The sequence below is a fragment of the Saccostrea cucullata genome, unplaced genomic scaffold, assembly GCF_032062105.1.
Source record: "Saccostrea cucullata isolate Sc308-1 unplaced genomic scaffold, CSIRO_AGI_Scuc_v1 ctg3153, whole genome shotgun sequence".
Taxonomy (NCBI): domain Eukaryota; kingdom Metazoa; phylum Mollusca; class Bivalvia; order Ostreida; family Ostreidae; genus Saccostrea; species Saccostrea cuccullata.
In genome coordinates, this window is record NW_026933591.1 from 25,521 (window position 1) to 46,911 (window position 21,391).

General features: G+C 33.8%; 1 protein-coding gene across 1 annotated transcript; it reads left to right on the forward strand.

Moving 5' to 3' along the window:
* Window positions 1-487: 487 nt before the first annotated feature.
* Window positions 488-15,947, forward strand: LOC134238703 (uncharacterized). Its single transcript, XM_062720821.1, has 2 exons — window positions 488-587; window positions 11,664-15,947. Exons 1-2 carry the CDS (start codon window positions 562-564, stop codon window positions 13,783-13,785), a joined length of 2,148 nt encoding a protein of 715 aa, XP_062576805.1. The 5' UTR covers window positions 488-561; the 3' UTR covers window positions 13,786-15,947.
* Window positions 15,948-21,391: the final 5,444 nt, after the last annotated feature.

The window sequence follows — 21,391 nt, forward strand, 5'->3', positions numbered from 1 at the left end:
TAATCGATGCGTGCATATATTATATGTTAAATATACAAAATATGTCTTTTGAATGAGCAATCGCTTTCTTTATATAACTTATACCCCCCTCCCCGAAGAATGAGTCATCACACTATCTTTATGGTTTGTATCACATGCTGCGTACATGTAAAGCCATTTAAGGCAATTTTTGGGGGATATCTCATCCCAAGATCTTTATAAGAAGGGTAATATGACCTCTTTTTAACATTCCACAAACCCTGTATTACCTGTTTTGAAAGAAAAAAAAAACATGTGATACCATTTGCATCATATAATTGTACAATTGCTTTCAAATTAATGGCAATGTCATCCACTTCTTTGTCAAACATATCTGAGTTTTAAATTACGTAATTGCAATGAGGCTGGTTAAAGTTTTATATGATCAACTGTGGTTGCAGAAATGCTATCTTCATGCATAATAAATTCATAAAAAATATAAAATGACACAACGGGCATGCGTAAATAATATGCGTGGACTTTTTCTGGTACTTTATATACAGATAGCATTCACCTTAAAGTGTTCATTTCTTACGAGGGAAAATGGATTTCTTTGGACGTTTCCATACGTAAGTTTTCTTGCTAACAGTACTTTAAATAATATTAAAATGATCTTAATATCTGTATCAATTCATATTAAAGACAAATAGGACTAAGTATATTCGTGGCAGAAATAAAATACTAGTATACATGTATTTTCATATAGTTTCCTAAAATATGAGTGTTTTTTCTTAACTACAAATGATGTTTGAATTACACCTAAAAATGCGAAGTGAAGATTATTCCATTTGACATTAAAGGCAATTGTGATCAGATTTCATAAATATTGCCAAAAATTTATTTACTATTTACAGGTAGGGTTTATCTTTAGTCATAAATCCCTGAAAGGTACCTCTAACAGATTAAAAATAAATACCAATTTCTTATTTATGAACGCATAAACTAGACATCGTCCGATATAATATCATGGATTAAAGCTGAACACTTCTCATAAATAGGCACTGTCAGACGGGTATAAAAACCGTTCACTTTCGTTACACCCGATTGCACACTCGAAACTCGTGGCCGACATATATTACTCCTATCGTGGTCTTAGATTTTTTGCGTTTATTTCTTGTTATGTTCCCCAAACGAAGTTGGGGAACATATTGTTTTTACTCTGTTTCTTATTATTATTAAGGTCTTCCGTCTTCACGGAAGACCTTATAGTGATTCTATTGTTTCTTATTATTATTATTATTCTTTTTTTTTAGACAAAATTTTGTGCAGGCGATTTCTCGTAAACTATTCGGTGGAATTCAATGAAAATTTCAGGAATAATAGGTCACTATATGAATTTTATACAAAATTCCGTTTGTTGGAAAATTCGCTACCAGTGCCGAGTTATGGGCAATTTCCTGATTTTAAAATGCAATTTTGTCTTCGAATGTTCTCGAAAACGGCTCAAAATATTAACTGGAGACTTGTTAGAGATGATAGAGCATGAGTTATAGATGTGCAATTTTGCCTTCGTTTGCGTCGTCAGTACTTCCGGTCGCTACAGGAAGTGAATTCAAAATATGCACTTTTTCAACTTTTTTTGTTTTTCAATATTTTTCTTTGATATATTTAATATTAATGGAGACCCTACTGGAAAGGCTTAATATATAGTTTATTTTAGAATTGATCAATCCACACACCAGATATTCGCATTTAAAAATCTGAAGCGTGTCCAAGATGGCGGGGCGTCTCCGTGAACTCCACCATTAAGCAAGTCGGTTTCTAGAAGGTCAGCTGAGCGTTTAGATGAATGAAACTTCTACCAAAAGATTTATGAAATGTAAAGGATTATTTAGATTGCTACATCGCATTTACATTGCACTGAGTATAGTTTTAATATGAGGTTTCCTTAAACGTCTATTGACATTGCTTTTGTCTGCATCTCAAAATAGAATACAACATGACTTCAAGTGGAAATACGATGACAACAATCTTTTGTTTTGCACCAGGGAAAACTTATCCTAAACCATGGTTATAAGTAATAGCTTTTCAAAAAACTTGCCTGACTTAATATTCACTATGTTTCTGAAGTATTACTTGACTTCTGTTTATTTTTCCACGCAGGCTTGTGACATATTAAATGAATAGAAAAGACAAAAATAAGAAAAACATTTTTTAAAAAGATTGTTTATTAAAGGTTATAAAAATATTCTTGAAATAAATGCAAGTTATTGAACATAAATAGTATCACATTCCTTGACCGTCGGAGGGCGAGTGATTTTTTTTTCAGTGAAACATTCTAGTCTTTTCATGAACGTGTAACTCATCTCCACTTTGGGGAAAACAGGATACAAAATTAATGGAAAATCTTACCGAATTCACAGCTTTAGTGTTACTTAGCCGTATACGATATTATATTTGTATAATGTGATAAATATACTTTCTAACGCTCGAAATTCGAAATTCCGGTTTTAAGAAAATACATTTTTAATTTTCATTGAAGCTATCAAATAGATCAAATATTTAAAAGGAATAGCATTAAGAACTAGTTGTGACGTTTGGCACGAAATAATGTATCGTGACCCGACTTAAGTAGTAGACAAATGGTGACAATAGTGCAGAAATATATAACATTGGCATGCCTGTTTATGGAGTTGCATGGAATAAAAAGTTGAATACATATCGAAAAAAGGAAAGAAAACAATATCGTTTGTTCATCACTAATAGATTATTTATCCTAACCAGAAGTCTCTGTCGAGACAGTAGCTCTACTGGTTTGTATTTATAACAAAGGATGAGAAAAAAGTCGTTGAAATCAGACCAAAACTGCAGGATGAGTAGCTTTTTAAAGGAATTTCACAGAAAATTCTATTTTTAGTAACCATGGCAACACCGTTCATCGAAATCAAAAACCAATGCTCAGTTTATGTATCGTAGTGTAGTCTACTCATGTACCAAGTTATATTGAAATCAGACCAAAACTGTAGGAGGAGTAGCGTTTTAAAGGAATTAGACAGAAAATTCTATTTTTAGTAACCATGGCAACACCGTTCATCGAAATCAAAAACCGATGCTCGGTTTTATGTATCTTGGTGTAGTTTACTTGTGTGCCAATTTATCTTGAAATCAGACCAAAACTGTAGGAGGAGTGGCGTTTAAAAGAAATTTCACAGAAAATTCTATTTTTAGTAACCATGGCAACACCGTTCATCGAAATAAAAAACGGATGCACTATTTTAAGTCGGGTTCTAGAAGGTCAGCTGAGCGTTTAGATGAATGAAACTTCTACCAAAAGATTTATGAAATGTAAAGGATTATTTAGATTGCTACATCGCATTTACATTGCACTGAGTATAGTTTTAATATGAGGTTTCCTTAAACGTCTATTGACATTGCTTTTGTCTGCATCTCAAAATAGAATACAACATGACTTCAAGTGGAAATACGATGACAACAATCTTTTGTTTTGCACCAGGGAAAACTTATCCTAAACCATGGTTATAAGTAATAGCTTTTCAAAAAACTTGCCTGACTTAATATTCACTATGTTTCTGAAGTATTACTTGACTTCTGTTTATTTTTCCACGCAGGCTTGTGACATATTAAATGAATAGAAAAGACAAAAATAAGAAAAACATTTTTTAAAAAGATTGTTTATTAAAGGTTATAAAAATATTCTTGAAATAAATGCAAGTTATTGAACATAAATAGTATCACATTCCTTGACCGTCGGAGGGCGAGTGATTTTTTTTTCAGTGAAACATTCTAGTCTTTTCATGAACGTGTAACTCATCTCCACTTTGGGGAAAACAGGATACAAAATTAATGGAAAATCTTACCGAATTCACAGCTTTAGTGTTACTTAGCCGTATACGATATTATATTTGTATAATGTGATAAATATACCTTCTAACGCTCGAAATTCGAAATTCCGGTTTTAAGAAAATACATTTTTAATTTTCATTGAAGCTATCAAATAGATCAAATATTTAAAAGGAATAGCATTAAGAACTAGTTGTGACGTTTGGCACGAAATAATGTATCGTGACCCGACTTAAGTAGTAGACAAATGGTGACAATAGTGCAGAAATATATAACATTGGCATGCCTGTTTATGGAGTTGCATGGAATAAAAAGTTGAATACATATCGAAAAAAGGAAAGAAAACAATATCGTTTGTTCATCACTAATAGATTATCTATCCTAACCAGAAGTCTCTGTCGAGACAGTAGCTCTACTGGTTTGTATTTATAACAAAGGATGAGAAAAAAGTCGTTGAAATCAGACCAAAACTGCAGGATGAGTAGCTTTTTAAAGGAATTTCACAGAAAATTCTATTTTTAGTAACCATGGCAACACCGTTCATCGAAATCAAAAACCAATGCTCAGTTTATGTATCGTAGTGTAGTCTACTCATGTACCAAGTTATATTGAAATCAGACCAAAACTGTAGGAGGAGTAGCGTTTTAAAGGAATTAGACAGAAAATTCTATTTTTAGTAACCATGGCAACACCGTTCATCGAAATCAAAAACCGATGCTCGGTTTTATGTATCTTGGTGTAGTTTACTTGTGTGCCAATTTATCTTGAAATCAGACCAAAACTGTAGGAGGAGTGGCGTTTAAAAGAAATTTCACAGAAAATTCTATTTTTAGTAACCATGGCAACACCGTTCATCGAAATAAAAAACGGATGCACTATTTTATGTATCTTAGTGTAGTCTACTTGTGTGCCAAGTTATATTGAAATCAGACCAAAACTGTAGGAGGAGTAGCGTTTTGAAAAATTGTTTACAGACAGACGGACAGACAGACAGATGGACGGGCGACGGACACCTTACTATCGCATAAGCTCTTCTGGTCCCTGACCAGTAGAGCTAAAAATTACTGTTAAAACTCAACTTGCAAATTCCGATGTGATCATCTTGAGCAAAGTTTAGCAAGCTGGCTGTCATTTTTAATTCCAAACTGAATTTTAAAAAAAAAATGTAATGTATGTTGGAATTAAAAAAACCAATCTTGCAATATTCGAATGTTAAATTTGAAGCGGGTTCCAAAAGGCGTAATGGGAACCGCAATGGATTTTCATGTTGGCGACCCGGGTTCGATCCCCCTTGTGTCCGATTTTTAAAATCTCTTTTTAAGTCTGATTTTACGTTGTTTTTCTCTGAATCGGACGGAAGACCTCTCGTTGCTCGCAACGAGTTTCGTTTCTAGTTATTAGGGTCTTCCGTCTCCAGCGGAAGACCCTTCTATTATTCTATTGTTTCTTTTTCACTTTTATTATTATTATTATTTTTTTCTTTACACATTTTTGTGCAGACGATTTCTCAGAGATGCTTGGGTCGATTGACTTGAAATTTTCAGGAATGATGTATCATGAACTAAACCTTATTCATATTTTTTATTTTTTGAAAAATCACTTCCGGTCGGAAGTTATCGCCCTTTAATCGAATTTTAAGTGACCATTTTGTCGACACAAAAACTCAAAAACGACAAAAGCTAGAATGTTGTCCTTTTCAGGACTAATAGACGACATATTGTAGTTTTGCACCTATACTTTCAAATCTTCCGGAAGTGCCTAGTATGGAAGCTCGGTAGGGGTCAAAATATAGGACACGAATCATGACTGATTTTTTGAGACATTTTCCATTATATCTCTTAAAGTATAAATATTTTGTTAAAACATACCGAACAATATTTGTGAAGAATGACAAGATCTTTCATATGATATCAAGAAAAAAGTGCTGACTCATCACATTAGGGACAGAGAGGGGCCAAAAGTCTTAATCCAGTAACTCTTTAGCAGTCAATATTTTGTTATACATTACTGAAGCAAAAATGTTTATCTCAACAATCTTCAACTACACATAATAATTTTTATGTCTTATACTACATAATCAGGGGCCAGAAGGGGCCAGAATGCTTAATCTTCGACGCTTTATATCTCGAAATTTAGAAATATTTTGATAAGTAATATTGAACAAAAGATGTTCAAAATAACGTTCTGAACAATACGCAACCTTTCATTTTTCTCTAAACGTCCCCATTAGGGAGTTGAAGGGTTGGCCCCTAAATATTTCTTTTGCAAAAAACTCGAAAACGAAAAAGAATCTCTGAATAGTTGTTGAACAAAAAGTGTTCAAAATCATAAGAGCTTTAAGACTAAATCAAGAAAAAGGGGCTGGGAACTCAAATTAGGGGCCAAGAGGGGCCAAAAGTCTTTAATCAATAACTCTTTATCAGTCAATATTTTGTAATACATTACTGAAGCAAAGATGTTTATCTCAACCATTTACAACTATATATTATGATTTTTTTGTCGTATGGTACAAAATTAGGGGCCACAAGGGGCCAGAATGCTAAATCTTTGACGCTTTATATCTCGAAAGAGAGAAATATTTTGATTAGTTATATTGAACAGAAGATGTTCAAATTAATGTTCTGAACAATATGCAATCTTTCATTTCTCGCTAAACGTCCCCGTTAGGGAGATGAAGGGTTGGCCCCTAAATATTTCTTTTGCGAATAACTCGATAACAAAAAAGAATCTCTGAATAGTTGTTGAACAAAAAGTGTTTAAAATCATAAAAGCTTTATGACGAAATCAAGAAAAAGGGGCTGTGAACTCAAATTAGGGGCCAAGAGGGGACAAAAGTCCTTAACCAATAACTCTTTATTAGTTAATATTTTGTAATACATTACTGAAGCAAAGATGTTTATCTCAACCATTTACAACTATATATTATGGTTTTTATGTCGTATGGTACAAAATTAGGGGCCACAAGGGGCCATAATGCTAAATCTTTGACGCTTTATATCTCGAAAGAGAGAAATATTTTGATAAGTATTATTGAACAAAAGATGTTCAAAATAATGTTCTGAACAATACGCAACATTTCATTTTTCGCTAAACGTCCTCATTAAGGAGTTGAAGGGTTGGCCCCTAAATATTTCTTATGCAAATAACTCGAAAAAGAAAAAGAATCTCTGAATAGTTGTTGAACACAAAGTGATAAAAATCCTGCGAGCTTGAAGATGATATGAAGAAAAAAAGGATGAGCCCTAATATTAGGGGCCGTGAGGGGCCAAAAGTCGATTTTTTAAGTTTTCTATGTTTAATATCTTTTTACAGATTTTGGAAAATCGTTATTTTAGAGTTAAAATCTCAATCAAAATCTTATCTCATCTCGTCAAGCATTGGACGGAAGACCCACTCGTTGCTCGCAACGAGATCGTATCTAGTTATTATTATTATTCTTTTTTTTTCTTTACAATTTTTGTGCAGAAGATTTCTCGGAGATGACTCGACCGATTTACTTCAAATTTTCGGAGAAGGTGTATCTTTATCTAAACCTTATACGTTTTTTTCATTTTTTGAAAATTCACTTCCGGTCGGAAGTTATCGCCCTTTGATCGAAATTTTGATGACCTCCTTGTCTGTGATGGAACTCAAAAACGGCTCAAGCTAGAAAACTGATTTTTTCAGGGATGATAGAGGACATGTTGCCCTATTGCAACATGGTCAGGATATTTTCCGGAAGTGCCTAGTATGGAAGCTCGGTAGGGGTCAAAATTTAGGACAGGAATCAGGACTGATTTTTTGAGACATTTTGCATCATATCTCTTAAAGTATAATTATTTTGTTAAAACATACTGAGGAATATTTTTGCAGAATGACACGATCTCTAATATGATATCAAGAAAAAAGTGCTGACTCATCACATTAGGGGCCAAGAGGGGCCAAAAGTCTTTATTCGATAACTCTTTAACAGTAAATATTTTGTTAAACATTACTGAAGAAAAATTGTTTATCTCTACAATCTGCAATTATATATTATGATTGCAATGTCGTATGGTACATAAATAGGGGCCAGAAGGGGCCAAAATGCTGATCTTTGACGCTTTATATCTCAAAAGTGGGAAATATTTTGATAAGCAATATTGAACAAAAGATGTTCAAAATAATGTTTTAAACAATATGCAACCTTTCATTTTTCGCTAAACGTCCCCGTTAGGGAGTTGAAGGGTTGGCCCCTAAATATTTCTTTTGCAAATAACTCGAAAACGAAAGAGAATCTCTGAATACTTGAAGAACAAAAAGTGTTCAAAATCCTGAGATGTTTAAGATAAAATCAAGAAAAAGGGGCCAGACACTCAAATTAAGGGCCAAGAGGGGCCAAAAGTCTTAAATCGATAACTCAATAGCAGTCAATATTTTGATAAACATTACTGAAGCAAAAATGTTTATCTCAACAATCTAAAACTATATATTATGTTTAGAATGTCGTATGTTACATAATTAGGGGCCAGAAGGGGCCAAAACGCTAAATCTTTGACGCTTTATATCTCAAAAGTCGGAAATATCTTGATAAGTAATACTGCACAAAAAATGTTCAAAATAATGTTCTGAACATTATGCAACCTTTCATTTTTCGCTAAAAGTCCCAATTAGGGAGTTGAAGGGTTGGCCCCTAAATATTTCTCTTACAAATAACTCGAAAACGCAAAAGAATCTCTGAATAGTTGTTGAACAAAAAGTGTTCAAAATCTTAAGAGTTTTAAAATGAGATCAAGAAAAAGGGGCTGGGCACTCAAATTAGGGGCTAAGAAGGGCCAAAAGTCTTTAATCGATAACTCTTTAGCAGTTTATATATTGTTATACATTACTGAAGCAAAAATGTTTATCTCAACAATCTAAAACTATATATTATGTTTTGAATGTCGTATGTTACATAATTAGGGGCCAGAAGGGGCCAAAACGCTAAATCTTTGGCGCTTTATATCTCAAAAGTCGGAAATATCTTGATAAGTAATACTGAACAAAAGATGTTCAAAATAATGTTCTGAACATTATGCAACCTTTCATTTTTCGCTAAACGTCCCCATTAAGGAGTTGAAGGGTTGGCCCCTAAATATTTCTCTTACAAATAACTCGAAAACGCAAAAGAATCTCTGAATAGTTGTTGAACAAAAAGTGTTCAAAATCTTAAGAGTTTTAAAATGAGATCCCGCTAAAGGGGCTGGGCACTCAAATTAGGGGCTGAGAAGGGCCAAAAGTCTTTAATCGATAACTCTTTAGCAGTTTATATATTGTTATACATTACTGAAGGAAAAATGTTTATCTCAACAATCTAAAACTATATATAATGTTTTGAATGTCGTATGGTGCATAATAAGGGGCCATAAGGGGCCAAAATGCAAAATCTGTGACGCTCTATATCTCAAAAGTGGGAAATAATTTGATAAGTTCTAATAAACAAAAGATTTTCAAAATAATGTTCTAAACAATATGCAACCTTTCATTTTTCGCTAAATGTGCCCACTAAGGAGTTGAAGAGTTGGCCCCTAAATATTTCTTTTTCAAATAACTCGAAAACGAAAGAGAATCTCTGAATAGTTGTTGAACGAAAAGTGTTCCAAATCCTGAGAACTTTAAGATGGTATGAAGAAAAAGGGGCTGATCCCTAATATAAGGGGCCGTGGGGGCCAAAAGTCGAATTCTTAAGTCTTAATGTTCAATGTCTGTTTACAGATTATGGAGGCATGATCGTTCTTCTCCACAATCTTTATCATTATTTTAGAATGAAAATCTCAGTCAAAATCTTATCTCATCTTATCAAGAATCGGACGGAAGACCCACTCGTTGCTCGCAACGAGATCGTATCTAGTTATTATTATTTTTCTTCTCGGGAAAATTTTGTCCGCAAATGATCTTGTAAAGTACACATCCGATTAAGGGGAAACCTTTTTAGGGTAAGTAGGCATGTTATGTAGATTTGCGGAACGAAGGTCATTTTGCGCGCACGTGCTTGCAAGAGCGCGCACGTGCAACACGTGAAATGACCAATATACTTGAAATTGCCGTATCTTTTACATTTTTCAATGTAATGCTTTGATTTTTAGAATATATAGACAGATTATAAATGTAGATAAGATGACATTGTCAACATGCCATTTTGTGTGCACGTGCTTGCAAGAGCGCGCACGAGCAACACGTGAAATGACCGATTTTATTGATATAGGCGTAAATTTTTACCTTTTTAATGAAATGCTTTGGGACTCATAATATAAGGATATAGTAGTAGCATAGACAATATGACATGGTCAAAATAGCAAGACCTCACGCGCATGCACGTGCGCTTCGCTCTGATTGGCTGATACTAAAGTCTCGAAATCTTTCTTGTTTTTTTATGAAATCCTTTAAATTTTGCACATAACCATGCATAAGGATATCCTACAACATGATATATAACAATTTTCATGAAAACACGTGCATGCACGTGCGCTGCAATCTGATTGGCTGAAACTTTAAATAGCTATAACTCCGTTGGTTTTCAACCAAACAGGATGGGATTTGGAACATAGATAGATATAATAGACTTCTACAAGAAGGTATGGTCACTATGAACATCCATACACGTGCGTGTACATGCGCTGCAATCTGATTGGCCGAAACTTTAAATAGCTATAACTCCCTTAGTTTTTAACCAAACAGGATGAGATTTGAAACATAGATAGATATAATGGACTTCTACAAGAAGGTATGATCACCATGCACATCTATACACGTGTGTGAACGTACGCTGCAATCTGATTGGCTGAAACTTTAATCAGCTATAACTCCCTTGGTCTTCAACCAAACGGAGTGGGATTTAGAACATAGATAGATGTAATGGACTTCTACAAGAAGGTATGTCACCATGCTCATGTATGCATGTGCGTGCACGTGAAATGAGTAAAATCAAAAATACACTTGAATGAGCGTATTTTTTAATACTTTTGGATTAAATACTTCAATATTTAGTATATTAAAGTATATAGATTGTGTAGACAAGATGATATGGTCATTACGCACATGCATTCACATGCGCGCGCATGCAAAGCTAGAATTTGAATGAACTTGGTACCCTTCATGGTTAAGGTTGTTATAGTCTCAAATGCATAAAGTTTGTCTTATTTATTGAAGCTTACAGGGAATATGGCACCAAAAGGGAGATGGGGAGCGTTTGGGGAACATCTGTAACGGTCCCCGTTACAATTAGCACTAGTTTTTATGTGCATTTTCTGTTTGTAAATAATGTATTGACATCTATTTTCCATGATACTTTTGCCCTGTTTTGGAAAAAATACGTAAATTTTGATAATTTTATCGAGATTGAGTAGCACGCTTTGTAAGATGTACGTCTACACTCGTCGGATATCTACAGTGAAATACATTGAACTGACTAGCGATCTGCTCCTAATATACGAGTTGTAGGGAGAGCGTCGAAGAACGGGAAATATGGCGGACTATGCCTATTTACGAGTAGTGTTCAGCTTTAATGCCTCATTTTTTTTTCGATCGCCATGGTTTCTTAGGTTTTATTAGATAATATCACCGCAAGATACCTCAATAGTTTAATCCTAGTGTGATGTTTCAGAATTTTTCAGTGGAGAAAAGGATAAAAATATTTTTTCTGAAGTAAAAAAAACTGTCTAAAAGAAGGGAGAGGTAGATGATGATATGAACTTTAAGTCTACATAATTACGTGTACCCTGTGTTATTCTCATTGACAAGATATTGGAAGTCGCATTCACTTTTAATATGTAAACATATCCATAATTTGTTGACTTGCTTAAAAGTCTAACTTAAGTAAAAACATTTTAAAATTTCTCTCTTATCAGAAATAGTACGGCGGACACACAGAATATGTCAGCATATGTGTTCATCCTTCTGCGTCAAAAGTTTGGGTCATCATTGGAAGTTAGTGCTAGGAGAGAAGTAATGGACCTAACAAACACACTGGCAAATCAAATGAGAAAAAAATGTGACCAGAGCTGTATGATGATAAGTGGAAGTAAAAGAGAAGGATTCAGGCTAATGAAGTCAGATGTAGATATTATGTACTGGACGGATAACTACCGTGTGATCTGGGAAGTACACGAGTCTCAATATTATAACAATCTCAGCAAGGAACTGATACTCAGTGACGGTTCTGAAAGCCCACCAGGATTCACCCTGTTATATCTTTTTTCACCAATTTTAAACAGAGAAATCCAGAGGGCTTGTGTCAAAATGAAGAATAGACATTACATTTCTAGTTCTAAATACAAAGCAATAAAGTGTTCTGAAGAATTACAGAAATCGAATCTCCATGGACCTTGTGTAAATAGATTTCATGGTATGCTTGAATATGATTTTGCACACTGTTTTGCATCGAAAATTTGGCCTCCATCTGCATCTTCATGGAAAGAAAGAAGCCATTCATGGCCACCACAACATGTTCGTAATGACATAATAAAAAGTGGATGTCATTTTGTGGCAATTGGACATAAACTAGGAAGGCATGATCATGAACCTAATGAATGGAGAATTTCTTTCTCTTTGGCAGAACAAAAACTTGTGCATATAATGAACCACGCTCAGTTCTTAACATACGGCTTGCTCAAATTATTTTTAGATAAAATAATTAACACGAGATTAGGTGATTATGATAAATTATTATGTTCTTATCACATGAAAACGGCAGTTTTTTGGGCGATTCAACAAAATACAATATCCAAGTGGTACTCACATACTCTTCTTGACTGTTCCTGGATCTGCTTTAAAATCATCCTCAAATGGGTGTATGAGGGGGTGTGTCCTAACTTTTTTATTCCAAGTAACAACATGTTTCTGGGAAATATTTATGGTGAAGGCCAACACGTTTTATTTACTAGACTCTATGAATTTTACGAGATGGGTATAAAAGTTATGCTTGAAACTCTCTCGATTACGACTTGTGATGTATGCATTCAGTTAATGTGTGATCCCAGAATTTTCTATTGTGCAGATGAAGATACACAGTTGTCTGAGACTGATTTTGATGTCAACTTATTAAGAGAGGTAGAACAACAGGGCTCATTTTCTGTCTCAAACGTACAAGAATGCATTCAGCTTTTCAATATAATAGAACAGACGATTTCTTCATCCCTAACAGAGTGCCAAGCTTTTATGCTACAGATTATTACAAAATCTGTTCTCCAGAATCTGGTTTTTATGTCGCATATAGATATTCATACAAAAGAAAACAAACTGAAGTACAGAGCTGACAAAAAGTTTCGTTATATCCTGAAACCTGCTGCGAAGTTTGGTTGTATTTCCGACATGTTATACGTAGCCATGTATCATTACAAAACATTTAGATACCGGGAAGCATTAGATTTAATAGATGTGATCAAGGTCAAGCTAGCACAGCCATACGTGATGAAGAGTTTTTTAAACGAAGATGAGGAGATGTTTACCGAGGTTGTAGGGGATCAGTCCTGGTCTACAAAAATGAGAAAAGCTGTAGCATGGAATATCAAACTTAACAATAACATTTTTTTCCTCAGAGAACTGAGACCAGAACAACAGTCCAGCCTAGAAAACGGTGTGCCTTGCTTATATATACCACCCTTTGTAATGTTATACATGCTAGAAATCTTTTGCTGCCGACAGTTTGATTTCAAAAGAGCACAAAAAGCTTTAGGTAATTTGCGGGCTTTAGTTCATTATGATCAGAGACAGCACATACCTCCAATTGCTAAAAACATAGCATGGCAGATCTTAGGGATTTGTCAGCAGATGACAGGGGACCTTCAGGATGCTTTAGCTTCATATCAACAATCTCTTAGAGAAGATCAACTCCACAGTATACAGAGTGCTACAGAATCGAGAATCCATAAACTCCATCCATGGAATGACGCTGCTATCCAACTTTTGAAGAAAAGTCCATTAAATAAATATGGAATTCAGTTTATTTTTACGTATTGTGATATTGTATAGGAAACTAACATAAAATAGTTTATCATCAATGTATTTTTATGAACGAACATTTTGCTTTAAAGTGAAGCAACATATCGGTCATTGTTTGTAAATATGCATTGTGGTTTTGCTGCCATTTGACAGCATAGATTATGTCTACTGAATGAAATGCTAAAATAAGAAATTTGTGCTAAAAAAGAAAATATTTCCTTTTTGCATGATATACACAGTTTACATAAATAACATTCTTTTTTTAGAGTATAAATTTCCAATTAAGAAATGTTTTTAAGTTTTTATTTGAATAATTGGTGTGTGAATCTAGCGCTTCATGAAAAATATGCCTGTGTGACAAGTCTGTTTGATTCATACACCAATAACTCACACAAAACTTAAAAAAAAAACATTCATTATATTTACATTTTTTTTAGGTTTGGAAGCAACAAAAATATACTCAGTAATTTCTCGCTGCTCTATATTATATTTTTACCAACGTCGCTGTAGCCTTATTGTGACGTCACGTCAACACACGTTTTTCCGTGTATATTTCTACGCGTGAGTATACACGAAAATGACTTTCAAATCAATTTCACAGTTGGCTTTGTAGTAAAAAACAGCGAATGTAAATATTGTACATTTCATGTATATATAAATAAATGGAATCATTGACAAAGAATTGGTATTGATATTATAAAAAAAGTGTTGTGTTCCTATTCGTGAAAACACCAATACTTTAGGCAATTCTACAAAATATGCACATGACTGATGTACATAAAATATGCTTGAAAGTTTCTGGTATTGTATTAAACTGTGGCTAAATTGATTGGTAGTGATGGTGAGGCTGTCCTTGCTACAGGATGTTAGTTCTGTTTATTTTGGAACAGAAAATAATTATAGGAAAAGTATAGAATGCATGTTATTTTTTTCATTATCTTAATTCATGCATGGATAAATACCATTTATACTCTCAAACTTGTTATCTATAATGATGAATATGCTACGATTTTCGAGACTGATTTTGATGTGAAAAGCAACTTTGACTTGATACCAACATTAAATCTTTCTTAAATTCGTAAATTGAAATATCTAGGTATAAGTTAATGAGTTCATCCTTGTAAATTTAACAAGTCATAATGCTTAGAAAACAATGAGATGTTTATCTTTAAGAACATATGCAACATACAGCCTACTCCGGATATATTGAAATTTAGGGGACCATGCAAATTATTTCAATATATCCGCAATTCAATATAAGCGAAATCATAAAGCCGCCATTTTTAGAAGTTCAATCCGGATCCAAAATAAAGAAGAACAAACCCGAACAAATTTATTTTGTTCTCGTTTATCTATAACAGTGAACAGGTTACATAGAATATGAGTCCTTGAAAGTTTAAATATTTTTTTTTTATTTCTGTTACATCGAAAAGATAATCTTCAACCTCATTATTATTCCCCTATCGCATTTATTTGCGTTTTAGAAAATTAACCGGACGTTCTAAAACGTTCTGCTGAATGCTGCTTGTATATCATCGTAAGTGTATTTGGGTTAATCCCTTAGTTATTTCTAATTTAGGCATACCAATAGTCATTAACAGCATGCATTTAATTTCAAAGTTATGTTTTTTTTTTCTAGATCTGTGGGGGTTACTATTATAATATTACGTTTAGCTGTTTAGCCTCGATATGTCCGTATTATATACATGGACGCAAAGAATTTAACAGTGAAGAATTTTATTTCGTAAGAACATGCAGTATAAAAACACATAAGGTGAAAACTCAATTATTCACACCTTTGTATATCACCTGGTCAATCAGGCATAATTACTGTCACCAACGACAGCTGCCAGGGAGTACGTCAATATAACCGTTATGAAAACAACTCATTATCACCTGTGAGGAACGATCAGTAGCTTCAATATAAGCGAAATTTCAATATATCCGATTTCAATATAACCGTTATTTTAATGCAAAGAATATGAGAGGCAAAAACGGGGGACTTATTTCTATTTCAAAATAAGCGGAATTTCAAAATAAGTGAGTTCAATATAAGTGGAGTAAGCTGTATTTTGATCCTAATTGTCATTTTACTTGGAGTTAACTAGAACCAAATCTTATATACGTGTACTACTTTTTGAATATCTATGTATGGCGCTGAAAACTTTTTTTGAAATAAATGTAAATAATTTGTTGTTTTTGTATTCTCGCCTCTTATTGGTTGATTTCCAAAAAAGGAACGCAAATTACTGTATGATCTAGTTTGGTATGGGGAATCCCCCATCCCCCTTGACGACCAGCTTAATCATCTTATCCATGCAATCCCCTCATTTCCAGTGCTCGGAATCCATGGAAAATTCCATATTAAATAAATGTACCTTTAACTTCAAACAGTTACTTGATCTTACCTTATGTAAACAAACATCATGGCTGCTAGATCTATGTATCAATTATTATCTCCCCTCGCTTCTCTTCACTTTCGTTACTACAGAATGATGTATTATTGTGCGGTAAATTTGAACTCATAAAGAGCAACATAATTTTACATCCATCCAAAGTCGTTTAATTATTTTCAAATTAAAATATAGGGAATGACTGTAATTCTTGAACATAATTTGACATAGAATTAGAGTCATTCCTTAATTTGAAAATTTCTGGAATATATGTCTAGCACATGTTGAATTATACAAGAATTTTCATTAATTAATACATACTCAAAAACGGATAACCATGCTGATTCTGTGATTACGAACATCTGATGACACTTTAAGCTTAAATAAATACAAAAAAAAAAAAAATCTTGAAATCTTCAGTACATGTAGGTATGGTACGTTATGTTTGCCTTTATGCGGTTAAGCAGATAACTTTACATAGAGTGAAGGGGTGGGATAACGCTTGTCTTCAAAGACCAGTGTCGCCTGCGTGGCGCAGTGTTTAGAGCGTCTGTTCCAAAGTTGCGAAGTAAGGAGTTGATCCTTAAAATCCCACTGTGGGACGTGGAGATCATTCTTTCGGTTAACAGTTGTCTATAATTAAAAAATTTAGTTTTTATTAAGCACAGGAATGGTTATCTTAAGTAAAGCAAAATCGTTTTGATTAATTGGTTGATTGTGTTTTATTTAATGCCCCATTCGAAATTTTTTTCAGTCATATAGAGACGTCACCGTATGCCAGTAAAGGGCTTTAAATCTAGACGTTTACTCGGCACTCAGGGCTATTGAGCAGTGATTGCTCATTTATTGTGATAACGTCTGCCGTGACATGGGACCTACGTTTTTAAGGTCATATTCGAAAAACCCGTGACTTTCACTTCTAATGCCGAGAGCTTGGCGAAGGAGCAGTCACTACGTTACCTATATTTACGCCTTAGGTTTGACGCGGCACCGCAAACGAGATCACGAAGCGAACGCTCTACCACTAGACTAACGTGACCGGTAAGTCGTTTTTTCCATTTTTGTCAGATTTATGTTAATTTTCCTTACTTTCAGGAAATCCAGCATTAAATAAACCAACATGGCAAGTAATTCCTTACAATCCAAATAACTCCACATTCCGCTACAGAAGTACTGTTGACTGCAGAAATACTGATTCTGATTGGGGGTGAATAATCTAGAATATCTCTTTGTAAGCAAACCAATGGAACCTGAAGGGTAAACATAAGATTTATTGTCAGAATACATCACATTCAGATACATAAGTGGACTGAAATATGAAGTGGAGAAGGAAAGCATTAGCATATTTCTTGATGTATAACTGTAATTCTGTTTCTTTTCTACAATGTCAGTGACTCATTTATCTGCATCTTCGTTAATGTAAATACATATGCTTATACCAGGTTTCTCCGAAACTTTTAAAACACTTAAATACTGTTTAATTTTAAAACCACATTACATGAAAGAAGATGCAACTGATACGCCACAACGACGTTACGAACGTCATTATTGACTCCATTACTCATCAAAACATAGAAAACAACACAGAGACCATCAACAGAAACGACAAAGCAGTTTTGGAAGATCAAAAGATACACCACGAAACGACTATCCGTAATAAAAGGCGAGGCCGAAAGCAAAGACTTTCCAATGACATCATTTGACAGAATAAGAATAAACATCGAAATGAGAACAGTCCAGGGGCTCATTTTACAAAAGAACTTACGACTAAGACCAATACCTTAAGATTATTGTAACATTTTGCAAATTTATTAATTTTCTTTGAAATTGTTCGTGTAAATATATCTCAAAATACCACATTCCTTTAAAAAGTTTAAAATAATTTTAAACATTATGTAAATTATATGAAAAAGTTATATGAAGAAATAAATTTGGTCTTAAGTCGTAAGTCCTTTTGTAAAATGGGCCCCAGTCCCTCTCATTTGCAGTCTTGCAGTTGGATGGGATGGATAAAGAATTCGATTTCACACTAACAAAAATTCTAACAATAGTTAATTAAAGTCAGCTATAGTAAATCAAAGTGTCATAGTGATCACTAACGTAAAACAAAGTTTTTAAAGTTTTTCAAAGTGTTCATTATAGTATCAAAGTGATCACTATAGTAAATCAAAGTTTCCATAGTGTCAAAGTGTTCTCTATAATTAACTTTAACTATAGTTAACTATAGTATTTTTTTGTTAGGGCAGTTAGGAAATAAACCGCTATGTATATATGTCCATTTTGAATTGCGACGTCCCAGGGTCATGAAGAAGATAAATTTAAAGCATTCTGGGCAAACGCAAGACAAAAAATTCAAGTGTAACCACTGTAAGTATGCCTCAGAGAGAAATATCGCTTTAAGAGACATTACGAACGCCGACATTATGTACGCACCGACCAGAAGAAACCGGAGCACAACCCTGAGGAATAGAATACGACCCGGCGCCGTACTCAGCTGATGTCTACCTATATCCGGAAGAGAGACAAACAAGCGACACTCAACAATGTAATGAATTTGTGTGTTGTCAAGCGGTTACATGATTCCTACACGAAGATGCCGCCGAACAAAGCAAGGACGAAAAACTGAGCGTGTGTGATGCGATTACACATTGTCGTTAATATAAGGTGAATTTCGGGGACGGAATAGACCGAATTCAATTGACATGTGTCAATGATTTCAAAATCTTAAGAAGTCGTGGGTTGCATTATAGACGTTATAAATAGTGACTTTTACAGAAAATACTTTTTGTTACTTTATAAATAATGCATTTAATTACTCTTAAATATATAGGTATGGCTTTAATAATGTGATCATTGTAACGTATATAGATCATGATTTTTGTTATTTTTTCAGTTTGTTTGCTCGCATAGTTCTGAAAAAGGAAAATTCATACCGACGAACAGATGAAGAAATTTAAATAAAAAGCAGAATGCGATTTTTGATATCCTTCTAAATGAGTGAACGTATAAGATAATTCCAATAAAGTTCCTACATAGACACACTGTCAATATCTTCTGCAAATTATGCAATACATTTAATTATGCAATCTAGCATTAAAAATCCTAATTTTGACAGGTATTCAGTGCATGATTCGGATCATTCCTTTTGGTTAACGCCCTTAATTCTGCGACAAAAGTTTAAAACTAAATTTAAAATAAAAATGTATGACAGGTTTTAAAACCAGATCGCATGATCAATTTTGTATCAACTACGCACTAAAAAGATATTTTACTTCCTTGTCGATATCTTTACACCATCAAGTATGATCTTACGATTCTGCTTGTATTATGCACTCGCTCAAATTACTTTTGGATATGGTATGTTTAATTCTATGATTATGTTTTTAAAATCTTTTTATTTGTAACTAATCATGTCGATGTATTGTGGAGAAGTATGACACAAGGGTGTCGATAAACTTATGTATCAATGAACTAAATAAAAAGCATTGCCTCACGATGATATACATGAAAATGATCAGAAATCTTATAACTGCAGTGGGTCACTTGTTTTTCAAGTGGCATTTGGAAAAAAAAGACTATCAATTCAATAATGGTTCTTCTTCATGACTCTACTGTAAATAGACATACAAGAATGAAAAGAATACAACTATACCAAATGGATTTGAATGTCTATGCAAAATGTTTCTAGGACTCAATTCCATTTACAAATGTTGTGGTAAAGAATATAAAGAATAAGTAAAGAATTTAATGTGACATGATAGAAAAATGGCATTTTTCAAGGACATAAAAAGGTACGAAACGTTTGAACTGTTTCTTATTAGTCCTCTGAAGGTGAAACCGCGGAGAGGACTATAGATGTCCTCTGCGCCTGTCCGTCTGTCCGTCTGTTTGTTCTACAAGGGTTATTCGAAACGTTTGTGGACTAGGGCCATAAAATTAAAACCGCTTAAGATACATCAATGAATTTTTAGCGTTTAATTAGCATCATCTTTTTGTTTATAATTAACTATAGATCATTAATTATCTTTTTTTTAATATATTGTTTTTTTAAGCAATGGTATGTCCAGGCGGCGCAACATCGAAGATTACTTTATTGTCCCCCGCTTTCGCAAAAGTGAGGGGACATTAAATCTCATTCGTCTGTCCGTCTGTCCGTCTGTCAGTCTGTCAGTCTGTCCGTCACAAAAACTTTAACCTTGCACATAACTTTTGATTTAGTGGAGCTATGACTTTCATATTTCACATGTGTATTTCTTGTGATAAGACCTTTCTTTGGGTACCACTGAATTAGACCTTTTGACCTTGGAGTTTGACCCACTTTTACTCAAAAATTCCAAACTTTTACTTTGGCCATAAATTTTGAATAGTAGGTACTAGGACATTCATATTTCACATAATTATTGTTTGTGGCAAGACCTTTCATTGGATAACAACAACCTTGACCTTTTGACCTTGACCTTGGAGATTTACGTACTTATGAAAAAACTTTAACCTTGAACATAACTTTTGAACGGTGGGGACAAAGGCTTTCGTACTTCACATATGTAATTCTTGTGAGAAGACCTTGCATTGGATACCAATAACTTTTACCCTTTGACCTTGACCTTGGAGATTTAACTACTTTTAAAAAGTTTTAACCTTGGTCACAACTTTTAAACAGTAGATACTAGGACTTTTATATTTCACATATGTATTTTTTGTGGCAAGACCTTTCATTGGATACAAACAACCTTGACCTTTTGACCTTGACCTTGGAGATTTACATCCTTATGAAAAACTTTAACCTTGACCATAACTTTTGAACGGTGAGGGCTAGGGCTTTCGTACTTCACATATTTAATTCTTTTGAAAAGACCTTTTATTGGATACCAACAACTTTGCCCTTTGACCTTGACATAGGAGTTTTAACTACTTTTTTAAAAAAAACTTTAACTTTAGTCACAATTTTTGAACGGAAGATACTTGATCTTTTATATTTCACATATGTATTCTTTGTGGCAAGTCCTTTCATTGGATATCATCAACTTTGACCTTTTGACCTTGACCTTAAAGATTTAAATACTTATGAAAAAACTTTAACTTTGACCATAACTTTTGAACAGTAAGGGCGAGGGCTTTCATACTTCACATATGTAATCCTTGTGAGAAAACCTTTCATTGGATATCAACAACTTTGACCCTTTGATCTTGACCTTGGAGTTGACCTACTTTTAAAAAAACTTTTTATTTTGGCCATAACTTTT

Coding starts and splice junctions, on each gene's coding strand:
- LOC134238703 (XM_062720821.1), top strand. CDS start 562: ATGGATTTCTTTGGACGTTTCCATAC. Junction 588..11,663: donor TTCTTTGGACGTTTCCATAC/GTAAGTTTTCTT, acceptor CTCTCTTATCAG/AAATAGTACGGCGGACACAC.